Below are 12,615 nucleotides of genomic sequence, written 5' to 3'. Positions count from 1 at the left end.
TTGTTACAGCATCTGATCCATGGACTTACATCTGATCTCAGATCACTGCAAACACAGTACCGCCACCGTGCTCGCTGTAGTCTTTCATTACACTCCTGTTCCGCCATTGTTGATGATGGAGATAGAGGGTTGACAATGGAGGATAAGGCTTGAAGCGTTTTCTTCTTCTTTTTTTTTTTTTTTTTTTCTTTCTTCTTCCCCTGTCCCCAAGCCCCCACCATCACCCCCTCCGGCTCTTGCTCCGAAGGATTCTTTGCAGCAGTGTCAGAGAGGGTTATATTTTGTTGTTGTTGTTCGTGTATGTGTGTATGTGTGTGTGTGTGTGTGTGTGTGTGTGTGTGTGTGTGTGTGTTTCCTGTTGTTTAGAGTTGTCTTTTGGCTGCTTGCTTGTTTTCCGTATCCAGTATCTCTTCAGAATGCCGTCACGTATAAATTCACATTGCTCTGTGTGTGATTTAATCCCAGGTTATAATTTTGTAGAGCGGTGTTATGGAATACATCAAATGATTGAGAAGAAGAAGGAGGAGGGGGACTGAGGGGGAGGATGGGGAGAAGAAGATGAACAAGAAGAAGGAGGAGGAGGAATAACTATGGTTTTCTTTCAATCAGTCTCGTTACAAATATTGCTCGTTATGCTAAAGAAGCGACATTGCCCATCACGTGAGTTTGTTCGACAGGAAGTCTTCATTCTCCCCCCCAACCCTCCTTCCACACAGGTCTCTCGTTCAGTATAATTTATTGTCTGTCTGTCTGTTCGTCTGTCTGTCTCTCTGTCTGTTTCTTGGTCCGTATCTTCTGTGTTGCGTGTCTTTTGTTTTGATGTGCATGAAATTGTTTCTTTGTTTGTTCTCTCTGTGCTTCTCAATTTTTTAGTTGTTCTTCAAAATGGATGTTGACACGCGAGTCCCCACCTCTGTTGTCACGGGCAGAAAGGCCTAATCAGTAAACCATTCACAGTCCAGTCTGTGTGGTGTTTTTTGTTGTTGTTGTTGTTTTGTTGTTGTTGTTTGTTTGTTGTTGGTTTTTTTTGTTTTTTTGTTTTTGTTATTGTTGTTGTTTTTGGTCAAATCACCCCTTTCTATACACGATTCTCGTTTTGACTGTCTGTGTGTTTCTTGGTCTGTCAGTCTGTCTTATTTTCATTTCTCTCTCCTTCCTGTCTGTCTTATTTTCATTTTCTCTCTCCTTCCATACATCTCGTTCTCTCTCCCTCTCTCTCTCTCTCCCCTCTCTCTCGCTCCTCTCTCTTTCTATCTAGCTGTTTGTCTCTGTCCCTTCTCTGTCACCCTTCTGTCTCTCTCATTCTCTGTTCACCCGCTCCCCGCACCCCCTCCCCCCCCCTCTCCCTCTCCCGGGCACACCTCATCTAATGACAATATGAATGCGCTTTATCCAACTTATTTTCTCTATTTTCTTTTATTTGATTTCGTTTTTCGTATCTCTTTCTTCTCGCTCTTCCATGGCACAAAACAGAAAGAGATGGAACAAAGAAACAACATCAATTAAATAGAGAAAAAATGTGGGATTAAGCGCATAAAAGGGATTTTTTATTTTTTATTTTATTTATTTTTTTTTTTACCTTTCTTCCCCCCCTAATAATGATAATTGCAAACCGCGAGCACTGAATAAAACAACCATGGTGTGTATGCACAGTGCGTCGAGCTGTTCGTGTGGCTGGCTTGCTTTAATATCAGTGTCGTCATCACTCCGCGCGCCGCGCGCGCTGTCACCTCGCGCTGTGGCTCGACCACTGTCAGCCAATCGTCTCCGTCACGTGACTCAGCAACTTTGCAGACGACAGGCGCTGATGTCACAGACCGTCATTTTCACTGGGAAAGCACACACAAGGCGGCTGGTCCGTCTTGTTTCCCACCCGAAGAGTTTTGACACATTTAGATATATTTTTTTTCGACGTTTTTTGTTTTTAAATGTTTTTTCATCACAACCGCCCAACTGAACGTTTGTCCACGATCTCCATCGTCGTTCAATTTTCGAGCATCTGTCTCCCGCACCATTGAGAGAGAAAAACATGCCTCCAAGTCCGATAGAAGAGCTGGCTCTCCTGGATTTGGACAGGTGAGTGGGCCGTTTATGTTTTTGTTTTAATGATAGCGTGCAAACTGTAACTTGGCTATTAGAGGTCTTCTGTTTCATCGCTGTGGACGCACGCCATGTTGACGGAGGGAACTTTGGTTGCTGGATGATGGTGGTGGTTTTCTGTCAGGAATGGTAGTTTAGCTACAAGTTGTGTGGGATGTTGGACCAGGGTGGGGGGAAGTGGGGAGGGAGAAGGGAAGAGAGAGAGTTATTGATTTCTGTAGAAACTGGATGGGCCACGCCCACGCGTGGTTTACGGTGTCCTCTCTGTCTCTATCTGGCTCTCACTGTCTGTCTGTCTGTCTGCATGTCTGTCTGTCTCCCTCTCTCTCTCTCTCTCTCTCTCTCTCTCTCTCTCTCATGTGTATGTGTAGATGGGAAACAGATTACACTGTCACTTGTTTCCTCTGAGTCACACACACACACACACACACACACACACACACACACACACAGAGGCCGTCATAAACACACATGCCTGTGCGCAACAGTGGTATTATTGTGAGTTGTAACTGAATTACATTAAATTATGATGCCAGCATAGAAGCGAACACAGCATAATACAGCTTTCATAGAGAGAGAGGGAAGCTGTGATGGCTACACTGCTCGTGTAACCCACTTTCACTCGCTCAAGGTGAATCAGCTTGTCAGTACTGACGCCACGGGCCGAGTCCTGTGATTAATCGTAAGGACAGTATTAACTCGGCATGTTGTGGTGTAACAGTCAGTGTGGACTTCGCATTGCCTACTTTCCAGTCAGAATTTGAACCGACTCGGGATGCAGTCATGTCAAAATAGATTTTGATTTAACAATTATTCCTTTTTTTTTCTTTTTTCTTTTTTAAATTAATGTGTGTGCGCGCGCGCGCGCGCGCGTGTGTGTGTGTGTGTGTGTGTGTGGTGTTTTCACTGTTAAATGAAAATGAACTGATTCGTACTCTTGTCAACTGATAAGAGAGGGACACATGTTAACTCGCCCAACGAGAAAAGAAAGTATAAACGCACGCACTTAGTTATCTCCGAAACGAAAACTTTAAAACAAACAAAAAAGACAACACACACATACACAAGCACACACGCGTGCGCGAACACACACACACACACACACACACACACACACACACACACACACACACACACAGGTCTCTCATCTTAAGAAGTTTTATATGAACCCTCGGTGTCATGCTCAGTCAACGTGGAGAATATTTACTGTGGAACCCCAGTGCATTGTTCTGACAATATATACCTCATGGTCATGTCCCAGCTTCAGAACCGTAACCCCGAGACAGGATGTTAAAAAAACAAACAACAACAAAACAAAAAACCAACACCTACTAGGTATCTTATTTTTGTTACAGTCGTCAGACATAATGATTTTGTCGTGTTTTTTTTTCTTGAATAAAATTAAATAAATGAATAAATAATTATAGATAAATCGAGCTGGTGTTCTTTATTTCTTTTGCTGACTTCAGATACTATTTGGTGTCACAGTAATATATATTAAAAAAAAACAAAAAACTATTTGGATAAAAGTCCGGTACTCTTATCTTATCACCTGAAACCTACGGCACGTGAGAATTCCGTCTTATATAACTGCCGTTTAGAATAATGACACTATGCACTGAGAAAAGTAAAATTACATCACTCTCTCTCACGTTTAACAACCTTTGACTTACTTAGCTTTACCACTACATCCTTACAAAGTTCTCCACCCTTGACACCTACGCCACTCTCGCCCTCTTTCCCGCTTCCCCTTCCTTTTTCTTTTTTTTAATTTTTTTCTTTTTTTTTTTCTTAATGGAAGTAGTTTTCATCACCCCTATTTCCTGCACATTTTACTGACGTCAGTGCCTTTAAATGAAAAAAAAAGCGGACATTGTGAAATTTGAAAAAAAAAAAAAGACAACAACCAAGAAACAAAACACTAATCAAATAAAGAAAAAGACGGTGAGAGAGAGAGAGAGAGAGCTAGTTCGCGCGCGCGAGAGAGAAGATGGGATGATTTGACATCACATCGGGTGTGGTCCTACATCAGTCCAGCGGATCAATGTATAGATTGATTGATGACAAAATCCAGTCCAAAGAACCGACTGCGTAGAAGGATTAACACTGTAACGCGAGGGCATTTATTTATAAATTTATGTATTTGCTTTCTTGGTCTTTAGGTCAGCGACAGTCTGAACAAATCACAATGCACACGCGAATTCACAATGCCCAACAGGAATAATCAGTGTGTGTTGGTCGGTCATTGATCTAACGTCTGTTCACGAAAGTGATTTCAGACTATCAGTGTGTGTGTGTGTGTGTTGCTGTCAAAATGAGAATCAACCCAGTGTCTGTTTCATGTGCTGCACAAGGCATGACGGTTTATCGTCTTATCAGAATGACTAGTATGTAGACGCTCAATCTGGTTTGGATTTTCCAGTCAAGCTAGTGAGAAAGGGCGAGAGCGGGATTCGAACCCAGACCATCACGGACTCCGAATCAGACCCCTCTCCCATCTCCCCCCACCTTCCTCCCCCCACCTTCCTCCCCCCCTCCGCCCCCGCCCCTCACACCTCCCCCCCCCCCCCCCCCAAAAAAAAAAAAGTAGCATTGACGCATTCACGGAAAAGAGGAAATTTGGGAAGAATTTACATTGGTCCGATTTTGCCTCTGGACTTCGTTCATTTTCTGTGCTTGCTCAGCACATTTTTTATAATTTTTTTTAAAATTTTTTATCGGCACTGCACAGGAGAGCAATGGACACAGTTTGTGTCTTGCGTGGCCTTTGTGCACGTGAAACACCCACACTGTGGCGTGCAACCCCTTGCTGTGAAAATGAGCGATGTGATGTCGACTCCCCCTCCTAACCCCCACTCTTCTCTCTATCTCTGTCTCTGTCTCTCTCTCTCTCTCTCTCTCTCTCTCTCTCTCTCTCTCCACTTCTGTGGGCAATATTTGCGTCTTGGCCCCCTGCACACCCCCACCAGTTGCTCTGAACCAGCGATTTCACTGGACCTCATCCTTCTGCTCTCTCTCTCTCTCTCCCCTGAAATGCTTTTTTTCTGTTTGACTAAAAGGAATAATATGATGTTTTACCTTCATTATGATTTCTTTTTATACTTTTTTAATTCTACATTTCTTTTTTAAATGACACTTGTTTTTGTGTCTACACTATAATTATTTCACAAAGAGAAATCTGTTGTGATAAAAAGAAACAAAAATACAAATATTCTGCCTCTTAGCCACCACTCACCACCCCCACCTGCATCCGGCACCGCCATGCTTTGTGACCTCTCTCTGCCCTTTCAACATCCACGGCTGTCTTTGTTGCATAGTGATCAAGTCTTCAGAACGCTTCCTGAACCACACAGTTTGCCTCATGACCCCAACGTTCTGTTCATTAAAACAGGATTCCCCGTGTTCGACATCCAGGCATTTAATGCACTGGCGGATGTCGATTGACTGTCGGTGACAGCGGGCACAGGGGTCGTGTGTGTGTAGGGTCTGATTGAAATCAATTGAACGTTTCATGCGGGTGCATTCATCCATAGGACAATAGCTGTGTCTTTAGGCGTACGCGCACGTGAGAACTGCACGTGTCATTGTTCGTGGTGAAATGCTCATGGCCAAACCTCCTCGTGTTAAGGTGGAAGAAAAAGCAGTTTGTTGGTGGGAGTGGCAAAGGTAAAGGTATAACCTCTTGGTCACATAGAACTAAACATATAATATGCAAGCGGCTTGTTGGCGACAGCAGTATGATATTGTAAACACAGAGAACTTATCAGGTAGTATGCAAACAACAGCCCAACATTTATATTAGCCATATTCGTTCAAAACAAAAAACAGTGCAAGGATCCACACAAGACACTGAATATTTTTTTCTAAAGACCCACGTAGCATAAATCAAGCCCATGAGATTTCGGTTACTCCGCACCAGCTTTTGAGATTTGTCACACACAAGTAGGGTTTACATCTTTCTTTTTTTTTTAAATACAAATTCATATTTTATCAAACTTATCTTTTATTGAATAGTCTGAAGATGCGTCAGCTAAAATGAGGGGTGTGTATGGGGGAATCGATGGTGTTTGGTGAAGGAGGAAAAGAGAACTTTGCTTCTCCCAGTTTCGGTTTGGTTCAGAAAACAATGGGCTATTTGACCTGTTCAGCACAAAATTAGCAGGTCAACAATATATGAACATGATAATCCTACTCAGAAACTATACATAAAAAGGGTTGCAGTTGCAAAGGGAAATACAGATAATTATAGAAGAAAAAAAAACACGGATAAATTCTTGGAGAGGGGTGCAGGTGCAGATGATTGTGAAAATCATGTGACAGACATTTTAAAAACAGAAAGACAAGCGGGAGAAGTAAAAAACGATCGAAATGAGAGTACTTCTATTCCAGAACAGAACATCAAAGACGGCTGAGATACTATTTTTAACAGCAAGAAAAAAAAGGAAGAAAATGTGAAGGGAAAAAAGTAGGGAAAAAAAAACACCCCAAAACACCACCACCATATCCTCCCCCTTTGCTCCCCCCAACCCCCTACAGTTTCCAAAAGGGGATCTTCTCATCTTGTCCACACTTAAAAAAGGCTGTAAAAAACTGGACGGGGGGCGGGGGATGACTGTTTTTGGTTCATTGTTCTCTGGTTCATCCGCTTGAACCAGTCAGAAGTGCTGCTCGACATCTCTTATTCAAATGAGTTGGTTTTCCGCTGTCTGCTCGCTCTCTCGTTCTTTACGCATGCAAGAAAGGAGTTGTTTGTCATTTTCACGTTCACACGCATTGCCTAATGAAGCGGTGATTCACCACGCTTTTAATCAGTGGCGTGATTCAGCTACTTTGAACTGAAGATGACTTGTTTCGCTTGAGAAAGGGGGGTGAAGGGGTAGGGTAGTGGGAAGGAGACAGTCTACACTGAATTCCATACGTTGTATTTGTATAGATCTATACTGACTGTTAACTGAAGAAGAGGACCCCGTTTTTGTTTAGTGTCTCAGCGAGCTTCAGAGACAAAGAGGGAGAGTGGAGAAGGAAGAAATGGATTAAAGAGGGAGACAGTGGAGACAGAAATGGGTTATTGGGGGAGACAGTGAAGAAAAAAAATGGTTATAGAGGGAGACAGTGGAGGAGGAAGAAATGGGTTAAGGAGACAGTGGAGGGGGAGAAATGGGTTAAAGGAGACAGTGGAGAAAGAAATGGGTTACAGAGGGAGACAGTGGAGAAAGAACTAGGTTATAGGGGGAGACAGTGAAGGAGGACGAAATGGGTTATAGAAGGAGACAGTGGAGAAAGAAATGGGTTATAGATGGAGACAGTGGCGAAAGAAATGGGTTATAGAGGGAGACAGTGGAGGGGAAGAAATGGGTTATAGAGGGAGACAGTGGAGGGGAAGAAATGGGTTATAGAGGGAGACAGTGGAGGAAGAAATGGGTTATAGAGGGAGACAGTGGAGGGGAAGAAATGGGTTATAGAGGGAGACAGTGAAGAAAGAACTAGGTTATAGGGGGAGACAGTGGAGAAAGAACTAGGTTATAGGGGGAGACAGTGGAGGACGAAATGGGTAACAGAGGGAGACAGTGGAGAAAGAAATGGGTAACAGAGGGAGACAGTGGAGGGGAAGAATTGGGTTATAGAGGGAGACAGTGGAGGGGAAGAATTGGGTTATAGAGGGAGACAGTGGAGGGGAAGAAATGGGTTATAGAGGGAGACAGTGGGGAAGAAAGAAATGGGTTACAGAGGGAGACAGTGGAGGGGAAGAATTGGGTTATAGAGGGAGACAGTGGAAGACGAAATGGGTTATAGAGGGAGACAGTGGAGGAGAAGAAATGGGTTGTAGAGGGAGACAGTGGAGGGGAAGAAATGGGTTATAGAGGGAGACAGTGAAGAAAGAACTAGGTTATAGGGGGAGACAGTGGAGGACGAAATGGGTTTTAGAGGGAGACAGTGGAGGGGAAGAAATGGGTTATAGAGGGAGACAGTGGAGGGGAAGAAATGGGTTGTTGAGGGAGACAGTGGAGAAGGAAGAATTGGGTTATAGAGGGAGACAGTGAAGAAAGAACTAGGTTATAGGGGGAGACAGTGGAGAAAGAACTAGGTTATAGGGGGAGACAGTGGAGAAAGAAATGGGTAACAGAGGGAGACAGTGGAGGGGAAGAATTAGGTTATAGAGGGAGACAGTGGAGGGGAAGAAATGGGTTATAGAGGGAGACAGTGGAGAAAGAAATGGGTAACAGAGGGAGACAGTGGAGGGGAAGAAATGGGTTATAGAGGGAGACAGTGGAGAAAGAACTAGGTTATAGGGGGAGACAGTGAAGGAGGAAGAAATGGGTTTTAGAGGGAGACAGTGGAGGGGAAGAAATGGGAAACCGAGGGAGACAGCGGGGAAGAAATGGGAAACCGAGGGAGACAGTGTGGAAGAAAGAAATGGGAGACAGTGGAGAAGGAAGAAATGGGTTATAGAGGGAGACAGTGGAGGACGAAATGGGTTATAGATGGAGACAGTGGCGAAAGAAATGGGTTATAGAGGGAGACAGTGAAGGGGAAGAAATGGGTTATAGAGGGAGACAGTGGAGGGGAAGAAATGGGTTATAGAGGGAGACAGTGGAGAAAGAAATGGGTAACAGAGGGAGACAGTGGAGGGGACGAATTGGGTTATAGAGGGAGACAGTGGAAGACGAAATGGGTTATAGATGGAGACAGTGGCGAAAGAAATGGGTTATAGAGGGAGACAGTGAAGGGGAAGAAATGGGTTATAGAGGGAGACAGTGGAGGGGAAGAATTGGGTTATAGAGGGAGACAGTGGAGAAAGAACTAGGTTATAGAGGGAGACAGTGGAGGGGAAGAAATGGGAAACCGAGGGAGACAGCGGGGAAGAAAGAAATGGGTTATAGAGGCAGACAGTGAAGAAGGAAGAAATGGGTTTTAGAGGGAGACAGTGGAGGTGAAGAAATGGGAAACCGAGGGAGACAGCGGGGAAGAAATGGGAAACCGAGGGAGACCGTGTGGAAGAAAGAAATGGGTTATAGAGGGAGACAGTGAAGAAGGAATGACGGGGCTCGTCATAACGGACATTTCATGCGTGGTAATTTATGGATCTCCATCTCGCTCTGTCTTGGGCTGGAGATCTGCAGTGCGGGCCCTGTGTTCCGACCGGAACGAAGAGGATTAAGTCAAGTAAGTCAGTTAAATTTTATGGATTCACTCAGGCCCAGATGCCCTCACCTGCTCTTTCCGCTCCTCACATTGTACAGTCACGTTTGATTTCAGAGATTGTTAACCAGTCGGTGCACAACAGGCTATTGTAATTTATTGCTGTTGTTTTTGTTTGTTTGGTTTGGTTTGGGTTTTTTTTTGGTGCGCTTAGAGTTGGCTTCATCAAGATTTTGCGCCTTATGAATATTAGTAGTAGTAGTAGTATTTGTATGCATTTATCTATACTTTTTATTTATTTATTAAAAAAAAAATCTTTCTCAGGGCCTGACTAAGCGCGTTGGGTTACGCTGCTGGCCAGGCATATGCTTGGCAGATGTGGTGTAGCGTATATGGATTTGACCGAACGCAGTGCCGCCCCCTTGAGATACTGATACTGATACTGTAATTTATAGTGATTAGATTATTAACCAACAACATAATGGATAATCTCATTGTGAAATATGCCGTGTAAATAAGTTGAAAAGAAAAAGCACGTAAAAGAAACATCGACAGAACAGTGAACCGAGGGGGGGGAACCCCAGACCCACCCAACCGGTTTTTATCCATGAGAGATGAGCTGTATAAACTTTTATTTTATGGATGATTTGAAGATAAGTGTCTGAAGTCTGTTTTTGTTTCCTGTCCAACTCAGACATGAGACCAGTGACGCTTTTTTTTTTTTTTTTTTTTTTTTATCTTTTTTAATAATTTTTTTCTTGTTTAAAACAAAGGTTTCTGTTTTTGCGCTGATAGTTTTGATTTTTGATTTGTATACTTATGTAGCGCCTATCCTCGGTCGGAGACCAAGCTCTAAGCGTTTTACAAACGCGAGGTCATTTGCTCAATTTACACCCAAGAGATGGATTTTGATATTTTTTCTTCTGTCTGCAAGTGTATTGTTTTCTTTTTACCGTGAACAGCTATAGCCACTGGCCTTCCAAAGCAACCATTGCAGAAAGTTCAGTGACACAAAGCAAATCGGCCGTGAACTGAGCACGCGCGAATCTCTATAATCAGAACTATTTACATAACTCGCTCAAATCAACGGCTACAGGTTTGTAATCGGTTTGACTGACTTCCTTTTTCTACCAAGCCCCCTTCTTTCCTCTCCTCCACCCTGGTTTTGTTTCGTAACAGAGCATGACAGTGAAATTCAGCTGGAAGTAAATATGTATGAATCAGAAATAAAGGAACATTTGGATAGGAACTGTTTAACTTTTCAGACATTTTACAAACTCCTTTTTTATATGATTATCTGCAGCATAAATTTCATAAATAAAGTAAAATGGCGATGGAGTTGTTTTTTTTATGTGAAATAGATAAAAGATCCCTGTCATCGGAGCCCAGCAGCATGATTTTGCGCAGAAAGGAACACATCGAATGGGGAAAATACTGAGGAGCACACGACTTTTTATTTTTTATTTTATTATTTTTATGGTTATTTTGTTGTCGTCGCTGGATGTGTATTTTTTAAAACAATTTATTGGGAATAAGAGCGTGTTTTTTTAAACCAAAATTTGGATCAAAATCGACTTGACGCCCACGGGTCATCAACACCGCGCCTGCTAACAGAATAGAATAAAATATGTCTTTATTACCAAAATGTACCGGGGTCACAAGGAATATTGGGGGTTGGGGGGGGGGATAGTACATAACAATAAACGAACATAAATCATTATTAATCTATCTGTGGTGATTGGCTGATTTTTTTAGTTTTTTATTTATTTATTTATTTATTTTTTTTTTTTTAAGATTCGAATATCGCAACATTCAGCTAGCATTCAGGTCACGCAAACCTTCAAACACTCAGACACCTGAAAACCACGAGGTTACCATGTGTGTTCATATCGGGAAGATAAGGCAGAGGAGCGACATAAGGAGGTGGGAGGCACAGGGGATGGAGGTGGGGGGTTGTCCGTCGACACTGTAACAGAAGAGGAGAGAGACCTTTTCCACGGGACCGTGCAGGAGTGGGGGAGGGGGGCGGAGGGGAGGGGGGGCACAGGTGGTAGTGGCACCCTGCCTTTCCCAGACCCTCGACCTACATCGAAAAGAGAACTGTGATGGATGGCCGTGTCAGCAGGCGGGCAGGAAACGAGAGATACCTGGGTTACTGCTCCACTGATTGGACATGTATGCTTTTCCCTTCTGTTCTCTCTCTCTATGTCTTTGTCTCTCTCTCTCTCTCTCTCTCTCTCTCTCTCTCTCTCTCTCTCTCTCTGCGTCCCTATTTTTCCCCTCACCCCCTCCCTCTCAATATTATATCTCCCTACCCCCCCCCTCTCTCTCTCTCTCTCTCTGTCTCAGTCTCTCCTCTCTCAGTCCCACCTCCCTACCTCCTCTCTGTCTGTCTGTCTCTATCCCACTCTTTGTGGGGTTATTTGGTCATAAATGCAGTTTATTGAATGAAACGAGATACCTTAAATACCACCTCAGCACGCAGTAATAACATACTTCATTATGACGATGATAATAACTGTGATTATTGCAGTAACTTGGAGCGCGCGCGTGTGTGCGTGCGTGCGTGCGTGTGTGTGTGTGTGTGTGTGTGTGTGTGTCCGGAATCTTTCGTTGTTAAAAAACAACTTCATTTCCTTCATTGTGAGAGGAGTGTGATGGAAACTTCTCCATTCGTCATATTATTGATGAGGCACTGCACATGTTAAAGATCGGGCACTCACACGTTACAGATTGGGCAGTACACGTCATAATGTTACAGATATGGCACTACGCAAGACCAAAAAACAAATCGGCCACTACACATGTTACAGATTGGGCACTGCACATTACAGACAAGGCACTTCACATGTTAAAGATTACAGATTGGCCACTGCTCATTACAGACAAGGTATACTTCACATGTTATGGATTGGGCACTGCACATGTCATTGTTACATATCGGTCAATGCACAAGTAACAGATCGGGCAATGCATATCGTATTGTTGCAGATCGAGCACAACACATCATACGAAGAAATATCTTGGCACACTAACCAATACTGTTGAATGAAAACAATACTCACTCGCTCACACACGACGCACAAAAGAAAGAAAGAAAGAAACAAAAACGAAACAAAACACATTTTCACAGTACTTTCATAGTGAACACACACACACACACACACACACACACACACACACACACACACACACACAGAAAGGGGGGATAATGAGGGGGCTGTTAGACTCCCCAAACAGTGTTTTCTCCAGAGGATGTTCCTCCCAGGGCAGAGTCGTCTTTCTCTCGCCATCGGGGTAATTGTGCGGGCTGCTGTTTTAACCCGCCCCCCCTCCCTCTACTCCCCATGTCTGCCCGCTAACCAACCGTTAGCC

At 43.6% G+C, this 12,615-nt stretch overlaps 1 protein-coding gene across 1 annotated transcript in view; it reads left to right on the top strand.

Annotated features, from left to right (window-relative positions):
• Nucleotides 1-1,830: 1,830 nt before the first annotated feature.
• The window catches only part of LOC143295702 (uncharacterized), a 62,216-nt gene continuing 51,431 nt past the window's right edge, over nt 1,831-12,615 (top strand). Inside the window, exon 1 of the mRNA XM_076607323.1 lies at nt 1,831-2,076. Coding sequence (XP_076463438.1) covers nt 2,030-2,076 — 47 coding nt within the window. The 5' untranslated portion in view covers nt 1,831-2,029. The remainder of the gene's footprint in view (nt 2,077-12,615) is intronic.

This window comes from Babylonia areolata, chromosome 21, assembly GCF_041734735.1.
Source record: "Babylonia areolata isolate BAREFJ2019XMU chromosome 21, ASM4173473v1, whole genome shotgun sequence".
Taxonomy (NCBI): domain Eukaryota; kingdom Metazoa; phylum Mollusca; class Gastropoda; order Neogastropoda; family Buccinidae; genus Babylonia; species Babylonia areolata.
Note: the sequence above shows the minus strand (reverse complement) of the source record. Positions and strands in the feature narration are given on the sequence as shown.